At 44.3% G+C, this 20,661-nt stretch overlaps 1 protein-coding gene across 8 annotated transcripts; it reads right to left on the minus strand.

Moving 5' to 3' along the window:
• Positions 1 to 514: 514 nt before the first annotated feature.
• Zasp66 (PDZ_signaling and DUF4749 domain-containing protein Zasp66) lies at positions 515 to 19,864 on the minus strand. Of its 8 annotated transcripts, XM_025301948.1 has the most exons (10): positions 19,136 to 19,855; positions 17,593 to 17,828; positions 16,745 to 16,925; positions 6,938 to 7,093; positions 6,706 to 6,756; positions 5,367 to 5,455; positions 2,665 to 2,803; positions 2,391 to 2,423; positions 1,454 to 1,533; positions 515 to 1,128 (listed from the first exon to the last, which is right to left on the minus strand). In XM_025301948.1, the coding sequence occupies exons 1-9, from the start codon at positions 19,247 to 19,249 to the stop codon at positions 1,471 to 1,473; spliced, it is 1,062 nt and encodes a 353-aa protein (XP_025157733.1). In that variant the 5' UTR covers positions 19,250 to 19,855; the 3' UTR covers positions 515 to 1,128; positions 1,454 to 1,470. The 8 variants fall into 8 exon arrangements, with proteins under 8 accessions (XP_025157733.1, XP_025157734.1, XP_025157732.1 ...); XM_025301947.1 differs by lacking the exon at positions 1,454 to 1,533 and having other exon boundaries at positions 517 to 1,128; positions 19,136 to 19,853; XM_025301952.1 differs by lacking the exon at positions 1,454 to 1,533 and having other exon boundaries at positions 517 to 1,128; positions 17,758 to 17,828; positions 19,136 to 19,851.
• Between the last annotated feature and the right edge of the window lie 797 nt (positions 19,865 to 20,661).

Below are 20,661 nucleotides of genomic sequence, written 5' to 3' on the forward strand. Positions count from 1 at the left end.
GGCTGGATATCGACGGAGAAAGGCTGTAAAACTTTAACTTTCGATATCTCCTAAACTATTAGAGATACAGGCCTGTTTCTGGCCGCTTATATTTCAAATAAAATCTTCAGTTTTGTTTCCAATTGACGAAGGAGAGCTTCTCTAAACCAAAAAGGAAAAATAATACACGCGGTAAATTATAAATCCTTTTATTGAATTCTTTACATGTTTAATATCAGCGATTTTACTTTTTTGTTTACATTATGCATAACTTGCGTACGTCAGTGAGTACCAGAAAAGATGTTATTATTTAGTTTATGTTATTCGGTCAACAATGAGTTAAATCTAAAATTAAAGATACTTATATTTTTCGTCAATTACAAAAATTCATCCTCAGTTTTTCATAAAGTTGGCAAAAATGTTGGTTCAAAAACATTCGGGACATTTTCATCACATTTTATTAGAATCTGCCACGTTGAATTCTTTTAGGGATTACAGTCAAAATTAAAAACACAAATGATTAATTGATTAATATTTTATTGAATAAAAAATACTTTAGGTGTCTCTAAAGGGATACACAGGCGAAAAATTTGATATTGTTGACTAACAGCGATAAATTCTGCGAAGAGAAGTCTCGTGATTTTGGAAAGAAGATGAATGATATAAAACACACTAAAACAACAAAGGACTTCTGAGCTTTTGAGAAAACAGTTATAATCGCAGAAAAGAAGAAAAAAGCTTCGGTGTGTAATTATATTTAATACATATTAATATTAATATATTAATACTATGCTTAAAAGATACACGGCGTGTTTGCATCGGGCAAGCAATGAATGTCGAGGACCGTCGGTTAACATTCTAAATGTTTTTGACAATAAGCAATTTTCTAAAACGCAATACAATCGCTAAACAAAATTTAATTAGAAGATACCTTTGTTTGCTTCGACACACTCGACATTCGTTCTATGCGATTCTTGTTTGTTGCATAATACAATAAATAAAATATGTATATTTATTTAACATAAATAAATGATATATTTATAGCGTCAGTTCTCTTCAAAATTCGGTCTGCCCTAGCACACTGTACATGATCCTCTTGAAGCTATTGCTCTGATGAATTTTCTCGCCGTCGTCGTCCAACACGTTCATCTGAAAATTGAATCACACACAGCCGTTCTACGTCTACGCAGAATCACAGGGGTACATTGTAAGTGAACCACATCTTAATTTGTACACAGGAAAGGCGGTTTGTTTTATGTTCTTTTTTCTTTTCGTCTCGAGAGGCGACATGCATAATTGTTCTCGTAGCAACTCTTAACGCGCGTTATATATAAAAAAAAGAACAGGACACCCGAGGTAGTATAGCGTGCAACAATCTGGCAGCTGCTCTATGAATTAAACTTCGCTATGCGAAAGCGGGCGTATACGAGCACTTAACGCAAAAGTCCTTATCGCAAAGAAAAGACGCACGTACAAGTCCCTGCGAAATTTTTAATAGTCGTTGATGAGGTCCTTAACGAAAGGGAGGGGGAAGGGACGTCTATAAAATCCACCCTTAAGGAAACAGAGGCCGAAAATTAAATTAGTCCCATCTCGTTTTGCAATCGCGACGATTAAACGACAATCCCGGCAATTATCATGATCATTAAAGTTAGTTGCAGTATGATAAATGAAGTATACAAGTATAATATAAAATAATAAATGTGACAAAAGAGACTCGAAATATGTGTGTTTTGCGTGTACGTGTATGGGGAAATCAAAATATTTTTATTATAAGTCCGAAATGAGGATGTGTGTGTGTGTGTGTGTGTGTATGCATGTGTGCGTGTGCGTGTGCGAGTTTAAATAATCTCTCAATGGTGAAATGCAGCAGTCGATTATTACTGGGAGATGATTTGGCAGGCTGCTTTGGTAGACGAAAAAGAAAGAAATGCAGAAGTAGCATCTCGTGCCAAGTCGCTTATATAATCCGACGCCGTTTCATCGTCCGACTGTGCTCGGTAACGTTATAGAACGCAACAGGCCGGCCAGTGATAAATGAATATTTCATGAAAAAACAAATAATACAACAAACGATAAAATAATGATAAAAATGAGAAGAAAGAACGGTTGACATGACGTCGGTGAGAGAAACTACCGGGTGAAGCTGACGCTCGTTGTAGCATAAAATCTGACGCATTTTACAAAATGAGCGACGCAATACCATAACTCGCGCAAAATGCGAAAAACCTTGAGCTCAGCTTTGAATGTAATATGCAGCTGCATTGTCGCAAAAATTCTTTCGTAAGATCCATGCGACTACATGCGAGTGAGAGATACGTTTTGAAAATGTTCTTGAAGCCTGCCAAAATGGTTTGTGTGCCCTTAAATCGTTATTTAAATTAATCTAAACGGAGAAAACGGTTGCTTACGTATGCAGGACTTTTCGGTGGAGCCTGGTATATCTGCGAACCAAGAAACATCGTAACTTTTACTGTAATATACGTTAAGGCATTCCAATGTTTAATATAGAGAGTTCCCGATATTTAACGTCTAATATAGATAAAACAATTAATTTATGTAGCAAGAACACCGAATCACACAAATTTCGGTCAGAGAACAAATTGGTTTCGAGGATTAAGCGCGAAGACTTTATCGTTGCTGAAAAATTCGGTAGATTCTCTCGGTAGATATGAGGGCGCACACCTTGTTGGATTTCTGCGGCGTAAAGACGCCGGTACGAACCGGTTGCCTGACTTCCTGCACATAGTCCCCGAACGCCTCCTCCTGCAGGGCCTTGTATGCCTCGCTCTTGCTCGGATCGTACTTGACCGGCTTCTTCAGACTGCACGTATCGCATGTGTGGACACAGGGACGACTTTTAATCGCTTTCGCACTTTTCCCTATCTTTTTTTCTATCTGGCTCGGTTAGCAGCGGCCGGGGTTACGATTCTTGCCAATTTCATCTTACTATTTGCTTTCGTCTGTTCGAGAGCGACTTTCAGACGCGTCCTCCAGCCGTTTAATCGAGAGAGCGATCATTCCTCATCGTGCAAATTCTGCGTGCATGCCCGATCAAGAAGAACGCGTTGGGCATTTCGAAAATTACGCCTTGTCTTTGAGAAAAGTATTCGAAAAGTTTCATCCGTTTTTGCGATTAAAAAGAAACAGCAAAAATCATACAAATTTAATAAGGAATCCTTTATACATATAAGTGCAAGTTCCATTTGCAGTTTTGAAAAATAAAAGATTAAGTTCATGGTAAAATCTTGTTTCGATCCCTGAAACGACATCAACGATTTTTAATATATATGTGCAAAATGACATGAGATTGTTATGATTTTAATCACATGAGATCTTTATATAGTAACACAATTTTCAATTATACCACTATAAGTAAATTTTAAGTTAAAGAGGATCCACACACTGCAGAATGATTCGATAATAAAAAAAACGAAAGTTTCTTTATCTGTTTATACAGATTCTAATTTCTTGTTCTGTCACCGAGGAAATATGAGCGTACAATTAATTACCTTATTTTAAACAAGACAAACGTACGAGACAAACAATTGTCGAAGACGTAATTTTCGAAAGTCGTCTCGAATTATTCATACACGGTGTCTACGATGCAAGCATACGAACATTTGTTAAGAAAATATCGAAGTTAGTAGATAATATAATCTTACGTGTTTTCAACTACTATATTCAGCATTGATTATTGATTATTCACTACTCTATCGCGCATGCAAGGACGCACTGCTATTGCTAGGAAGAAAGCTTTTTGTGCGCCGTTTCTCCGATCGTGTCTCGCGAAAGAACTACATAATTTTTGTAATGCACCGCAACCCTATTTACGTTTACTATATAACATAGACGGCAAATTAACTCGAAATAACAATCACATATTCGTTCGGGATTCACTGGTCACGTTCATTCTATTTTACACTCCGATGATTAATCAAAATATTCATTTCAGTTGATTTTTCACGTAACTGTAATTTGAGTCTTCAATTAAGATTCTTTTGCAATAATATTTAGAACAAATGGACAGTTGATTTAATTATTGATTAAATTGCGACATTGTAATGTAAATTTTTGTATCGGGATACCGAATTATAAATTTAAGGAGTATCTTAATCTGCTCTTACAGTACAGCTAATTTCTTTTTTCTTTTAACGTGATTATTTACCACATTCGTCATTTATTGCCATTGATCTATTATCACATTATCATTAATCGTTAATTATATCTCTCATCTCTTTTCTCATTGCATCCCAAATTAAGATTTTTTCTACATTTTCTTGAATACATCGATGATTGAGATAAATTTACAATTTTCTAAATTCCGGCAAGAAAGGAACGTGTCCAATGATCCGTGTGAAAACCGGAAAACTCTGTCGTCCGACGTGCTAGAAGCATCGGAAAACGTCTCGAACGGCTCGATAAATTTTAATTTGGCTTATTGAATTGCGGCCACACATTCTTCGAGGAGGCGGCCTTGGCCTGCTCCTTCAAGATTCTCGCTTGCTCCTGTATTTCCTGTTTCTGTTTCAGGAAGGAAAAGTCTATGAAAATGCTGGAAAACAAACAAACCGCTACGTAAGTAATCAATCAATCAGGAGGACCTGAGAGCCGCATAGCAAAAAAAAAGACGGAGAAGGACCGAGAGCCGATGTTCCTTCCTTTAACGACCGAAGATTGGCGGTCGTGCATCCTTGAGCACAATAAGTTCAGATTACTTCTCCAATTGGTAATTTTGCTTGAGTCAGGCCTCATGAATACATATCGTCTGCCGAAAGAGATAATTTTCTTTTCCTCTCTCCGTGCGCGTTTCTCCGTGAGAATTTCTAATACGATGAGAAATTGCGCATGAATCTCTAAAAACTCGGGAAACAACAACTTAAAGTCACTAACGCTTCGCGGATTATACGCTTAATTATGAAATATATTTGTGAGAAGTAACCGAATCTCCAGAGAAATGAGCAGATATTTATTCTGGCGAGTTACAAGTTGGAAAATTTCTGAATCGATTACTTTCCATCTGGAAATCACCGAATCGATTAGCGACTTGTCGGAAATGAAGAGTTCATTTTCGAGGTGAGAATATCGTGAAGTGATACCTGCCGGTTCCAAACGAAATCTTGGAAAATCGGACTGTATGTATTTGCGTGAGCAATTTTCGCACACGTCACAGTGATCTATGAGAGATAGAGTGAGTGGCATTCAGCGATAAAGCCAATTTTTATTAATCGTATTTTATTAATCGTACCTCTGTGATTACTGCAAGCTGCACGGCGTATTAGCGTATATTCGTTAAGTATGACTATGCATCTAATTTGGTGTTAAGAAGGCCAGTTAAATGAACTTAGTGGGCCGTCGTCGAGTGAATTTAACGATCGACTACTTACGGCACGGCGGACGCTTGGCACTTGATGGTGTCCGCGATATTCTGCTCCGAGTAAAGCCCGATCGGTGAGTTGAATTGCTTGTGGACGACCTGGAAAATGGAATTTTGTCGTTCATACGTCGTCATCAGGCTGTCACACATACACACACACACACACGCTGTCGCGCTATTGTCGCGCGCGCGCGACATTGTTACACCGCACGCAAAATCCGAGAAGATATCCCCATGAGGTTCGGACGACCGATGTTTCTCATGCAAGAAAAACGTGCATAAGATCCGCCGCGTTTCTTCGCTACGCGATATAACGTTACCCCACGATGTTTACCTCAACGGCATAATCGAAAAATAACGTTGGGTAACCCCAGCACGCGAATATCCCGTGAGACTTTCGTGCGGTAACGGAGAATTAATAACGCATCAACAACATAAGTATCTACTGAGGATGTTGCGTATTATTGCAGTGTGTCATCAAATCGTGTTATTTGCCACTGAGCTATTACGTTATGACAATATAGTGCTGCAAAAAGTAAACATAACTCTAGCGTGTTGGCATTGAACGCAACAAACATTCGGCTAATGCCAAGTGTATCTCTCTCCTTCTCTCTCCCCCCCCCTCTCTCTCTCTCTCTCTCTCTCTCTCTCTCTCTCTCTCTGTCTCCTCTTTCTCTCTCATGTCGAAAATATTAACGTGGACAGACGAGACCTGTGTTTACTCTGTAAACTGTCGCTGTGTCACAAGACAATAGCCACAATGTGTGACCGTCAATCGACGGTTTGGTCATCCAAATTCTCACGTTTTGAATCACACGTTAATGGTTACCCGTGATGACTCAAGCGAGAGATGCGGTATATCCCATAAACGAGTGTTACTCCAAAAATAAGAAAATCACCAAGGTAAAACTTAATTACGAGTCACTTTAGTAATTTAATTATAATTATGAGAAATAATGCAAGCTTCATCCAGTCCGCGATGCGATATCGATGCATCGGGTGTTATTTCGAGTATTATCGAGTTAACTAGACGAGAGTCCAGGACATCACACTTCAGGACAGGTTTCATCCTGCAAGTGTTGCTATTAGTCGTTGGTCACACTGCGAGTAAAAATCGCGATAGCGACGGAGTGAATCTCGTAAAAAAAGAAACAGAAATGACAAGAGAAAACGAAGCTTTAGAACGAAGACTTCCGCAAGGAAGAAGAAAAATAAAATAAAAGAAACTCGAGACCCTTGCGGGGTAACGCCGTAACCAAAGCGTAAGCGTCGTTTCTCGGAAGCGGAAGCGACTTGTAAAAAGAACAAGTAGAACAAGAGAAAAAAAATGAAAAGAAAATGGTCCAAACCTTTGGAACTTCATTCGGTGCCAAGACACGCTGAAGCACCGTTTCCGCCACCTGCTCACACGTGCAATGAAATACGATTTTTAAATGATCTGACACGAGAGAAGCATCGCACGACTCGACTAACGTGTCCCCATGAGAAGAAGAAAAAGAACAGCTGGGCCCATTTTCGACTTATGCCGGGGACGAAGGACGATGTGTAAGGGGGTGGCCGCGCGTAAGGATTCTGGATTACCTTTTGCTTCATAGCCACCTCAGGGTGAGCGGGTTCATAATGATGGGGCGCCGCCCGGATCATCGGGTTCGGATGATGCCGCAGGTAGCATTCGCCGAGAGGAGCATCCTTCTTGACCTTGGCACCTGGCAAGACCAAAGGAGTCGTGCGGTAGGGCTGGAAAAAAACGCACGTCAGGTTAGTGCTGGCTAGCTGGAAAGTCGTATCGAAGCGTGTAAAGTCTGATGATGAGATACACGTTACATCAGGTATCGTCCTCAGCGATGATTTACGATACACTCGTGACGTAATCGCAATTGCAACCCTTATCGAAGATATAACTTGTCACCAGCGTCTTGCCAAAGCGGCCCTAATTAGCTGACGTTATCGAAAATAAACTGTAATGGAGGCCATAGCGATCGAAAAGTGGCTCGTTAATCTTCGACGCTTATGTCACCATAATTCCGAGCAACGACGAAAATAAATTTGCGACGATGTTGCAGACGATGATGACATTGTTCCTGTTTCGTAATATGAACGATCGACAGTTTCGAGACTCGATTACCGTAATATGTGTGTGCGTGTTTGGTGAAATTTTATGTATTTTTTAACGCCCGTATTGAATGATTTTTAATTTCTTTTTATTTACTATAATTTACTATAATACTTTAATTTACTATTACCATCTACCTACTCAGTAATTTAATCATTATTTTATATATACTTCATTTATTACTGGAAAAGATTAGAAGAATTCTGTTGTTACAATAAAACGATAGGAGCAGAACAAATTACCAGCAAAAGGAAAGACTTTGAGTGTTGACAGTTGTAAAGATCTTCGAAATAATCGAAGAAGCTGAGTCAGTTTCAAAAATTTTTATAGCGCTATTTGATATCCTTTTTCTCGCTGATAGAGGGAGACAGAGAGAGAGAGAGAGAGTTCTCGTGTGTGTATATGTGTGTGTGTGTGTGTGTGTGTGTGTGTGTGTGTGTGTGTGTGTGTGTGTGTGTGTGTGTGTGTGTGTGTGTGTGTGTGTGTGTGTGTGTGACTAAACACTTTCATCTTAAATCGATAATAAATCATCTTTGCCACGAGGATGATACTCTCGCGTCATATCACTTTTATAGAGCGGATAATTATTAGGAGCAACATGTTGATCGCTCTTTTTGGCGCGAAACCGCGGATCGGAAGTGATCTCGCCTGTTGACCAATCCAATCAGTCCCAAAAGAGCCGAAATTCCGCCCAGCTGGCTCACAATGAGAAAATTACATAAAACGACAGTGGTCGCCTTCGTATTGCGAATCAACCACTTGGCAAGTTACAAATCGTTACGTCACATGTGCGGCTAACTTTTGCGCGTGATTATGAAATTACGTGATTCTGGATGCATCATGCATCGCTGATTCGCCACGCGCGTCTCGTCTCTGTTTACAGTGTGTGTCGAGCTGAAATACATCCGCGAGAACAAACGGAGAGAGGCGAAACGTTCGCGAAATTTCCGCGGATATTTTTGCGAAGCCGAGGAAGCGAGCTATTGTTGCAGCTGCCGTAAGATCGTCGCGTCATTTTCTCGCGGAAAGTAAACCCTCGCCTCATTCCCGCGATGAAACGCGTGTGAAATAGCCGCAGAAATAGTCATTTTTGAAGGACGGCTCGAGATTTACGAGCGACTTTACTCCGTCAAGCCACGGACTTGTTGCGCGTCGAGCTTGCGACAGCTTCCGCGTCGATGGAAAAAAAACACCAAACACGTTGATGCTCTTTCATCGTATCGCGGCGCATTGTTACGATTTACAGCTCTACTCCCTGCATGTAAATCGCGTCCTCAGTTCACCTGGGATCTAGAAAGTGGATCTAGAAGATCAATCTGGAAAATCTGGAAAAAATAGGTCTAGACAAAATTAATTGCGAAAACCGATTGAAGATGGTAGAATAGCGAATGTTCCAATCAATTAGAGGAAATATGTCCCTGTGACGATAGACTACATCGGATTTACTCTTTAAGGAGACCGGAGGGTCAGATTACTGAAAAATCGTGCTTGTTTTTGATAATGATTTTGTGACGAACTGAATAAATGTGCAAGAATGAAAATTTTACATATGTTTATATAACATATGAAGAGTAGAAAAATTTTTTTTTTAAACAAATATTCATATAAATATACGTTCATTTAAATTTTAAACGCGTTTTTCTCGAAATTTTATTGTTCAACTTTTTGCAGTGATTTCTCCGAAACTGAGCTTCGTATCGATTTGAAATTTTAAAGCAATAATATTTGTTCGTCTGGCTCTCAGGTGAACCATGGACAACTCCGTCAAAATATTTCATTTCGAGATATTAATTTTTTTATTGTAAAAAAACTGAAAAATTGGAATTTTTTCCTAATAATAGCTAATAATAGCATTTTGTTAATTTTGTTCGATTTTTTTTTATAGTGTTTCACCGGATAATGATAAGCTTCCTTAAGATTTCTAGCTAAAATTCGCTCTGATCGGACCACCGAGAGCCGAGATATTACTGCAAAAACGACAACTTGAAAAAAAAAAGGAGGGCATATTTCAGCTATATACATCGTATATTTATATGAGTATTTGTTAATAAATAAAATTTTTCTACTCTTCACATGCTGTATAAATACCTAAAATTTTCATTCTTGCACATTTATTCAGTTCATCGCAAAATATTGTCAAAAACAAGCACGATTTTTCAGCAATCTGACCCTCCAGTCCCCTTAATTTCGAGCGAAGGTATTCACTGAACGATTCGAGGTGAAGGATTCACTCGACACAAGCGAAGCCACACTCGAACTCGACTCGATAGTCGCTCTTTTCGCATGAAACGTCACTCCAAGAAATTTAGATTCGTACGTTAAAATGTTCAAAAATGTTCATGAAATATATTTTATTGGTACCTTTTACCTGACCTCCTGATCGAAAGAAGGAAGGACGTGAAACTTCGCTCGCACCGTAGATCAAGGAGCTACCTCGAGAGGGTTGAAGGAGCGCCATTCGCATGAATTTCGCATCAGCGGCGCGACGTTACAATTTTAGACCCGCGGTTTCAAGTCGCAAGTTCGCGCCTCGGATTTCGCGCCTCGGCCGAGGCGAAATCACGATTACGATGATTCCATTATAAATGGGTCAGATACGTCATTATGTTAGAGGGTGAGCGCGAGTGACTCTCTCGAAATAGACGAAGGCCCCTGGCCGGCAAAAATAACGCGCACCCCGCGAGCCGTGTACGCGAGAGAGCGTATTCTCTCGCGTCTCCATCCGTTCGCTTTTCCATGATTTCACTTTTCTATGACTTTTTCACCAGGAAGCGTGCGTCGCCACGATGGCTGAGAAGGGAGCAGTGGGTCGAGCAAGGTCGCTCGGCCCAAAGGGCGTCTTATTTCCGTTCCGTCTCGACGACGTCTCGTCTCGCGTTGATCTTCGGTCTGTTCTTTTCAGCTGCGCTACTGAACTGGTGCAATAAGTTAAAGTGAGAAAAAATATAGTCGTCTCATTCTAACTTATTCCGAGCTAGTTCCGTGGTGCAGCTAAAAGGAACAGACCACTTCCTTCAACCGCGAATCACTTTGAAGCGGATCGCGAAAGGACGTGGAGTGAAGCTTCGACAAAGTCGAAGTGTTACGCGGAGCAAAAAGATCGAGTCAACCTTGCGATGAACGAATCGAACTTTCCTTAAGGGAACGGAATTTCTGCTTTTGAGCGAATCTGACTGAGTTTGGCTCATAAGATTTTATTTCCCTTTCAGTCCGCTGCCAAGTTAATTCAAGCAACCCCTATTCACCGTGTAGAATATGAGGGGGGTATTGGGATGTTACAGAATTACATGATGATGCATTTTTGGTACGGCAATCTTCACGCGAGACTGGTCGGCAGATTTTTGGCTGACTGGTTAATCGCGAACGGTTCGACGAGTTCGATTGTCCGCGAGTGCGTACGACTGTCTTCTTTCATTTTTATCTTCGTCTCTTCTGCTTTCGAGTCTTCGCAAGTGTCCCTTGCTCGCACGTCGCAAGCTCTGCAAAAAGTCCAGCGGACTATATTGAGACGGAGCGAAACAGCTGTTTCCGAGGAGTGTTTATTGCTTGGCGGCGGCGGCGGCGTCGAGGTGAAACTTGAACTCTTGGGAAACTGATTGGAACACGTTGGCAAGGCGCTAACGAGCAGATCCGTCCCATCTTTGTTAAACTTAAGAAAGGCTTAACGCGCGCGATAACGATTCAGTCGGGCGATCTGACTCGCCGTGGTGATTCTCTCCTTTCTCTCTCTCGACGTGGAACAAGATTCCGTCGATTCAGTCGAGTTCGTCTCATCAAAGCATCTTACATTTCGCATCTTGGATTATTTCCCGGCCCGAAAGATATCGAATCTCCGATTGTTCAGACAATCGCCCCGCGAGTATATCGGGCCTTGTGCGATTAACGCGCCGCGCACGGCGTCTGATAATTCGCGGGGCGATTTCTCGAGCCGGGCGGCCGGCCGAGTTCGAAAAACGCGAAGAGAACGTGGGTGTGTCTTTGTATGACGGCCTCTCTCATGTTTGAGTAACCCAGATCCCGTTCACGAAAATAGAACGCGATACCGATGAACGGCATCGCAACGCAACGCCACGCGATGCGACGCAAAGCGCGCGCGGCGACGCCCGCGTTGCATTTTATTGCATCGATTGCGTTGCACATCGCGCGATGATGCGCTGCCTTTCGTTGAGGGGGAGGCTCTGGCGAATGAAGATCCAGGGGGAAAATCGGCCCCCGCGATGCATCGAAGGGGGCGAAAAATCGCACAATTACACCGCGAATACCATGTCAAGGTTGGCAGACTCCGCGAGATCTAGATCGTCCGGCCACTCTATTATTCTGCCCGCGCCGCTCGTTTTTCGGTATATCGAGTGGTGAACGCGTCTCTCTCTCTCTCTCTCTCTCTCTCTCTCTCTCTCTCTCTCTCTCTCTCTCTCTCTCTCTCTGTCGGCGGGGCCGCACTCTTTCCCGTGTTTTGGTATTTTTAGGGTCGCCCGCGCGACTACGTAGTTGTTAAACTCGCGCGGTTACGCTCGCTTTCGGCTGCCGAAGTCCAAGCAAAGACGAAGTGGAAAAGTCGCTCCTACGAAGAGTAATCTGATTACGGTAGAAAACAAGAAAAAGGAACTGATTGCACGCGTTGTTTGCTGCAAAATGTCGCGCGGGCGTAGATCGTATGTTTTTTTTCTACTTAAATAAATGAACAATCGATGTTTAATTAAATGATCAAGTCGATCTTTAATTAAATGATTAAATCGCTGACGTATCTCGCACGTTTTTGCGATGTAACATAATATATTTTGAGAAATTATACTCGCGTGTTATGTAAAAGCTATACATGTACGCATGTATATGTACGTGTCAATATTAATATGCGCATTCAACCGTGTCTGATAATCGCTCTTTCTCAGAGACAGACGAAGCTCCGATTTTGGCGACGATCGGCGAGAAAGAGATTCCTCTTCAATTCTCCGCTGAACGAGTGTGAAGTTTTACATGACTTTTTACATGCGCATCATCATCATCTCACACGCGCACGCACCGGTGCAGTGCGGTTTTCGCGGACGCAATGTCACCCTCGTTCTCCTCTCTCTCTCTCTCTCTCTCTCTCTCTCCCTCTCCCGCGAACGCGATGCACGGCCGTTCGCAAAATCCTCGGGCATATTTTGGCCGCGAAGAAGACGTACGTTCAAGGGCGAGGGACGATTCACGCCTCGCTCGGTCGCGGAGAGACGCGCGGAGTTTCCGCGCTCTCATGGCTCGTCTCGATATATTCCTCCTCGATCGCGAGTCCGACGAAGAAGAGAAAAGAAAAGAAGAGGCGAAAAGGAAGCAGAACAGCTTTTTCGTACCCAGTAAACAGCCGCCTCCTCCTCCTTAGGGTGGTGCTCGATGTTGTAACGATAGACTGTCGTATAAGCGGGCATCTTGCCGTTCGTTTCTTCGAGACACACCGCCGGAAAACCACCTCGCAAAACCCCTGCTACCCTCTGCTCGTTCTCCGGATGTCCTCGCCCGTCACCCTTTTCGCGACACTCTCGCTCTCGCAATCGCGTCGTCCCTCGCTCGTTCGCGACTCTCGCGGGATTATTCGCGCTAAAGCACTACTGGCACGACGCGAGCGCGGGCGGCACTAACTCTGGCCTTTTCCACGCGGCTCTCTCTCTCTCTCTCTCTCTCTCTCTCTCTCTCTCTCTTCTCTCCTCTCTCCTCTCTCTTCTCTCTCTCTTTCCCTCGGACCTCTCGCGTCGAAAACGCTCGCGCTCCCGTCCGCGCGAAGCTCTTGATACCGGAAGGGCTGCCGTTGGCGATCATCTTCCAACTGTCGCGAGTGGAACGAGTGGAAAAGAAAAAAAAAAGAAACGTTCAGAAGCTCCGGTTGAATCGGCCGATTGAGCGAGCTAAACGAATCGTCGGGTCGGGCCGATAAGCAGATCGGTCAAAGTCGATTTAATCAGGATCCGTTTGTGAACAGCACGCAACCGCACTATTAACGGCTGCTAAATTTATCTGCCGACGCTCAAAAATAACAAAATACGCCGAGCTATAAATAGATTTTCTTATATCCTTGCGAGACTCGTGTCGGCACATCCATCCGCGCGCTTATTTTTTTCAAATAATTTCGAGTTAAATTCTTCGTCAATGGGATTAAATTTAACCAGGGTTAATTTAATATAATTTTATTAAAACATAACTCGAGATTGTGTTGAGATAATCTTGGATTATATATATTAACGTAACCTTCCTCGCACCAAACTTGATACCTTTCGCGTGGTGTGTAAACTACTTTGGATTTCCCCCCCTCGGCTGAAACTTGTCTTCGCGTGTGGCCCCGTTCGTTCGCGACTACTAAGATTTCCGACAAATTGATTATTGCCTCGGGACGATCGATTAAATGATCTCAAAATCCGAAAGGTGTTTTCTTTGGCGCAGCGAAAATCCGCGGTGAGACGTAACGAGACGCGCTCGAATACGCGAATTTCGATTGCCAAGGATTCGATCAATCTCTCGCTCTTTCCCGCTTACTCATTAGACGCCGAACGTGGTGTGTCTTCTTAGCGCGCATTCTTTCCCAACGAGGTTTCCCGGTCAACAAGAGAAATCATCCGTCGTAAGATTCCCGATTTTTCCTTCTCCGAAATTTCAACATTTTCCAAGTACAACGCTCTTCTCTTTCTCTACTTGCGTGCCATCCTACAGACGATATTCCGATTAAAGCACACTCCAATTGAAGCCCTTTCGTCGAGTTAGGTCTTTCAAAAATGTAAGTCCGCCACCCGTGTGTCATTACCCTTTCAGGGCAGTTGCTCGTATTTACTCGATCGCAAATAGGATGGATCACGACGCGCGATTAAATTCGCCACTGGCGGCGAATAGCCACAAGGCGTGCTGAAGAGAGAGAGAGAGAGAGAGAGAGAGAGAGAGAGAGAGAGAGAGAGAGAAAGAGAGAGCATGACGTCCTGAATCGCGGAGTATCGGATCGGGGCAGACGGTTTCGATGCAAAAGCGATATTTATAGCGTGCCGGCAACTGGCTGTACCGCGGCGGACTTTCCGGCATCGCGGCTGGCCAACAAAAATATATTCACACTTCGGACTTCCCGCGAATAAAGGCGCCTCTCCGTGCTCTCGCGCTCTCTCCGTGCCGCACGAGATGCACGATGGATGCACACGGATTTTGCACCCTGTCTGTCGTGGCTGCCAAGCGACGCAGGTGCGTATGCGGCCGCGACTCGCGTGCTCTCGCGTCGAGAAATAAACGCGAAGAGATGTGCGCGCGCGCGCTCCTCTTCTTCTTTCCGAAGCCTTGTCGGTATCGCCTTGTAAAACGGCGCTCCGTCAAACGAGAGACATCTAGACGCGAGGTTGCGACTATTGCAAATCTCACCTTGCTGTTAGCAACTAATGAAAATCTCAAGTCCGTGCGTGCGTTTTTAGGAGAGACTCGGATCCGTCGGAATTTCGCATCTCAAGGCGAATCACGCTTCTTCCTATCAGCAAGACGCGGAATCACGCGAAGAGAGAAGCAAAGAAGTCCAGTCAGGGAGAAGACACCCGATTGAGAGTTAGTAGTAACTTTAACTTCAGTGTTATTTCCTCAGTTTCCTCGGTTTAATTTCTTCTTGCCGTTTGTCTTCTTTCTGTTCTTAGTTTCGCTTTTCGTTCTCGAGTAATTGAAGTGGGGAGGCCCTTCGTGTTGTGAAATCTCCATACGTCCTGTCGCCCGACTAGCGCTTGATGATCATCGGAATCATTGCATTGGTACACCGTCCGCTCTAATGAGCCGGCCGTCGTGTGTTTCCCCCTTTGCGGATGTTGGAAAGATCGCGGATTCAACAGGGCGAGGAATGCCCTGTCACCGTACGTGAGCGACGTGATCCGACGATGAGTTATTGGATTTCAAAGTGCAGCGGTGTATTTCGGAACGAGCTCGAGCCTTTGCCAGACGCCGCGCCGCGCCGCGCGCGCGCAGACTTTGAGAACCGAGCACGTGCCTTTTATCGCGGCAATTTGCGCCGTGTCTGCTTGCGAAGCTTGCGTAATACGCAAGTGAATTCCGAGAGATAGTTCTTTCTCTTTTCAAATCCCGCTTCCTCACGAAAACGAAGACGCATCTCTCTCTCGCCGCTGACGAATATCGTCTTGGTGTTGATTGTCCGTCCGAGTCTCCTTCGGCGTACACGAGAAGAGCGAATGCGACGCATCTTCCTCCATATTCATGAAAGACAGCTTCTGTGATCGAGCGAAAGATCATCCTATGCCGGAAGGGTATTCTTGGATCCGCCAAGCATTCCCTGTCACGCTGATTTACGCAATTGTTCGCGTGCGTTTTGGCCGCGCGCTCTTGGGAATCCCCCAGAGAGAGAGAGAGAGAGAGAGAGAGAGAGCCTCGGGTTGTAAAATGAAGATAAAGAGAAAAAGAAAAACATTTATAGCGCCGCAGTGGTAGGTTAGGAGTCGCGCGACACGAGCCGCGCTCCCGACTCTAAACTTAGCATCCGCTTTTGGCGTTCGCGCGCATAATTTCGCGCGAAGCTGTCAGTCATAGGTGGACGCTGGCGCCTGCCGCGATCGCTAAGCCTTCTCAACCCTTCCCACCAATTAGACGATATATCAAACGATCGAAGTCCTAATGAATTTCGAAGGACATTTCCCTTGTCTCTTGGCTTGTGATAACCAGGCTCGGAGAAATTTAGAGCTACATATCGAAAGTTCAGCGTGTCATTCTTTCGAGTAATCCGAGACTTTCGGAGTGTTTTTACACAGCAATGTTGCTTCTGTTAATCTACCTCGACGCGAGAGGAAAAGGATAGCGCCGTTAGCCGTCCTGATAGACACCTTGATTTACACGGTGAAACCAGGCCCGCTGTTCTCGTTCGTGCAGATCAACGAGTTCACTCCAGCGAGTTCGACGTGTGAGCGAATTCGAGACTTCAACGTATCCCAGAAGCGAAACGCATTTCCGTCCTCATTCTTCGCGGCATTGTTCTCGCAACAGAGTCGCGTTTATCGCTGGACTTAAACAAATCTGTCGATCCGCGCTGAACGGCGGGAAGCGAGCTGAGCTACGCGGCGCGTTTACACGCAAATTTCTCCCGCGATCCAAATTATATCGCTCTGCTTTTATTTGTCCTGCGAAAGCAAGCTGTGCAAAGTCAGACTCGAGGACTCTGAGGCTGGTGAATTTTTTGCGCGTGTAAAAGCTGACCACTCGAATACTTCCATCCATTCTATCGGAGATGACTGAACAGAAAAGCGTTTCGTTATTTAAACGGCAAGAAATAATACTCGAGGTACCTGCGACAGGTGAGTCTTCTCCTCGCGGATCTCGTCTATATGATCGTGCGGCAAAACGATTGTGCTGCGAAGGGTGTAGGTGTCGGAGGCCGGTAAAGGCACAGGCATGTGCTCCTCAGCTGGGAGCGGCGGTATCGGGCTCCTCGGTAAGTCCCGAGGATATTCTTTCTCTGGCTTGTACCTGCGTGAAGTAGTCGTGGAATTATCAGTAAGCTGCCGGCGGCATGCATTCGTGTTGCGCGGTAGCGGCAGAATGCAAGAAGCTCCGCAGTTCTTCGACGACCGTCTTTAAGCATGACGAAGTATCTCATTCTAACGAGGGAGCATTCTTAAGCGCAATTTGAGAATCGTTTGCTTCAGGTCAGGTGAGAGCAGTAATCCAAACGAAAAAGGAAACAGAGGTCCTCTCGATCTCCATCGAAATAAACGCAACGCCAGAGGCTGTGTGCGAATTAAAATTAAACATACGAGGAGCAACTTTTAGTTTCACTTTCGCTCAAAGGAAGCTGTTCCTCGACGTTTACGTGCCCGAGAAAAGTTGATCAAAGGCGGTCGTCGGGGTGAGAACGGTAGGGTGGTAGATTCTGACGCGAGGTGGCGAGGTGTCGGTCGTGTTTTCTCTTGAAGAAAAAAAAAGAAAAAAAAAGATATTAGAAGAGAGAGAGAGAGAGAGAGAGAGAGAGAGAGAGAGAGAGAGAGAGGAGAATAAGGGGGGGGCTGATCAGGGATCAACCGGAGGGATTAATCGAAGGAGGCGTGTTAATATAGCGTTGCGCAGCGGCAGTTGGCGATAGTTTTTGCGGCGATATCAGAAGTACGCAGTAATAGAGACGGTATTGCATTCTGACAGACTAGTGACCGCAGCCCCGTCGCCAATGATTGACCCGAAAATCGTGGGTGACGTAGTGGTAGTGTCGGTGGTGCGTGACGATATTGTGCTCGACGGCTCAGACCTTTCGACGACTAGCTTTATGCTTTCGGAGTTTTGTAGGAGATTCTGTGCGTCTACATGCCTCACGTCGCGCGCGTCATACTCGTCGATTTTCTTGATCACGTCACCCTTCTGGAGCGCCTCGTTCTCCGACTGTAAGCAGAACATCGGTACGGTGTTATTAACAATACGAGAGAGAGAGAGAGAGAGAGAGAGAGAGAAAGAGAGAGAGAGGGGGGGGGAGGGATCCGCGTGATCATGATCAATTTTAAAGGATTATCATTATCGAGATATTGTTGTGAATCAATCAATCTCTCGAAGAAGGAAAATCAGGGTCAAGCAGGTGAAGAAAGTAAGGAAGTCAGAGATGAATGGTAAATTAAATGTAAACTTAAAATTAAATGTAAACTAAAAATAGAGATAAAAAATTAGAAAGTATGAGTTCCACGGCCACTTGTGCTGTCATAACGATTATCATCGATATTAAGAGATTATCATCATTGAGACATTATTATGAATCAGCCGGTCTCTCGACGGAGGAACATCAAAGTGAAACAGAGGCAAAGAGTGAAATAACGTTGGCTGAATGGTAAACTGGAACTAAAAATAGAGGTAAATAAAACTGCGGGACGTGCGAATTCTACGACTTTCTCTCCTTCTCTCTCTCTCTCTCTCTCTCTCTCTCTCTCTCTCTCTCTCTCTCTCTCAATTTACGCTGCATAAAATACGCTGATGAGAATATGAGATGAAACGTGCGAGAAAAAGGAATCTCGTTATCGTCGAACCGCGTTTTCCGCCGTATCGTGTATCAATGTCGCGGGTGCGCTAGATCACATCGTTGATTTAAGAATTCCTTGGCAGCCCTCTCGGCGGCTTCTCTCTTTGTTTCTTCTTCCCCCTTTCTGTCTCTCTCTCTCTCTCTCTCTCTCTCCCTCTCTCGCTGTTTCAAATGTTCACGGGATTGTGTTACGTCTTCTGCTGTTGTTCGGCCGGTTTGCAAATGCCAGCGCGAAAACGTATCGAAGCCAAGTAAGTAGACGTCGAACGGACCGTCTCGCTAATTTGAGATGATTCGGTCCTCCCCGGATAAAAGTCGTTATTGCCCGGAGAGAATACTGCTCGGGCTAATTAGCGAATTTCCATCTGGCACGTGAGGCCCGCCTCCTCTCTTAGACCAAGAGAAATTTTAACCATTTACCGCCGATTTAACACGACGATCACAATCGAATGGTGAAATTGGACATCACATACGCTAATTCAAATAAATGTTACTTGCGTTCGAGTATTTCGTAATCAAGTTACACAGCCAATCTGTGTACATTTCCTGATGTGTATATTTATATATATATGTATGCATTTATTTATTTAATTCGCTAGATGCAATTAGCCGCGCTTTGCGCGCAAATAAACGAGACCGGTGAGACCTTAACATGTTAAGGGTGGATGAAAGGACGACTCACGCGGGTGACGACGATCGGTGTGCCCAGATCAGCACCCCCGGCGATTCGTATGCCCCAAGGCCTGCCGGTGCTGGATCTCCTGAGCTTCACGATCACCGTGTGCCTCCTCGTCATGCTCTAAACTAGATGTGGCTCCAGCCGGCGGCAGCACCACCACCACCACCACCACTGACAACAAACAACAACGAGAGAACAACAGGAGGCACAACAACAACAACAACAACAAGAACCACCTAATTCGACCACGAGACGCACTACGAGATCCGAATGAGTGAAGAGAGAAAGAAAGGCGGAACGGGGAGCAGAAGGGATCAACCGCTCTCGAGATCTCGAGGTCGATCCGCGCGGATAGAAAGACAGAGAGATCTCGCGCGCTCGCGAGTCGGCGAGCGATGGGTCCCGGGTCGTGGTCGCACTGCTCACTGAGGGGTAGGCAGCAGCTGCAGCTGCATTCGCTTGCGACTATGCCGACTTTGACAGAGCCCCGTGAGAGTTGCCCAACTCTCGACGGATCGCACCGCTGCCGCGACGGTGGTGGTGGCGGCGGTGGCGGCTGCTCGTCCCTGCTATTCTGGCCCCATTTCGAGTTGGCAATGTTGGCATACCGCGCCGACGTATTGTTCTGGCCCGACCTGCACTCATTTCTCTTTGGTATTTGTCGCGGGCGTACACATAAAATGCGCGACAAAAAGAAGGAGAGAGAGATAGAGAGAGAGGAGAGAGAGAGAGAGAGAGAGAGAGAGAGAGAGAGAGAGAGAGAGAGAGAGAGAGAGAGACGCGACGCCGCGGCGGCGTCAGCCCGCGAAGGACACTTCGCGGGAGGGATCCTTCAAGGTGCGAGTGTATCATCATGTACACGACGGGGCTAGCCGGGCCGGTGGAACTTGTGAAATGATTACCAAGGGCGTCTATAAACGCTGCTAACATAGCGGGCGTGGAACTTTGTAGATTTTGTCTCATATGTACAAATAAATAGATTCGTGAATTTTCGTATGCTTTCTAACAGCTCGATGCAACAAGAACCTGAAAGGGATTTATCGAATTATCTTTGATTATAAAATATTTTGTCATCTTCTCCGTTTCTCTCTTGAAACTCTAAGAAAAAGATTATAGATAATCGCAGAATATCACAGAGCGAAATGATTAGAAAATACTGAAAAAGAAAATATTGTTTGTGCAGGTAACATTTAAGACAATAGCATTCGAACGTGCATACGAAATGATAATATATAGCAACAATAACATATCGGAAAAAGCCAGGAAACCATTGGGAAGAGAAGAAAATAATTTTCTGCGCGACTATTCATGCAAAATAATATAAATTCTATTGATACAATTCGGGACAGGTTTGTCAGAACACTTGTTCCTTGGAAATCCATTATGAATGGGAACGGATACATATTCATGACGCAGCATCCATGAGAAGCAACACAAGATACACTTCATCGCGTCCAAAATTCCAATGGTATATTCATCGTTTATTAATTTAATGTTTATCAATTTATTAATTTAATCTAAAATAAAAA

This window comes from Harpegnathos saltator, unplaced genomic scaffold (assembly GCF_003227715.2).
Source record: "Harpegnathos saltator strain DR-91 unplaced genomic scaffold, Hsal_v8.6 scaffold460, whole genome shotgun sequence".
Classification (NCBI taxonomy): Eukaryota; Metazoa; Arthropoda; class Insecta; order Hymenoptera; family Formicidae; genus Harpegnathos; species Harpegnathos saltator.

Excerpts from the sequence above, each read along its gene's own strand:
- Zasp66 (XM_025301947.1), bottom strand. The coding sequence starts at position 19,249 with ATGACGAGGAGGCACACGGTGATCGTGAAGCTCAGGAGATCCAGCACC. Across the intron at positions 17,829-19,135 it reads CACCGATCGTCGTCACCCGC|TCGGAGAACGAGGCGCTCCA; the intron begins GTGAGTCGTCCT and ends TTCTGCTTACAG. Across the intron at positions 6,757-6,937 it reads AGGTGGCTATGAAGCAAAAG|GTGGCGGAAACGGTGCTTCA; the intron begins GTAATCCAGAAT and ends ACGTGTGAGCAG.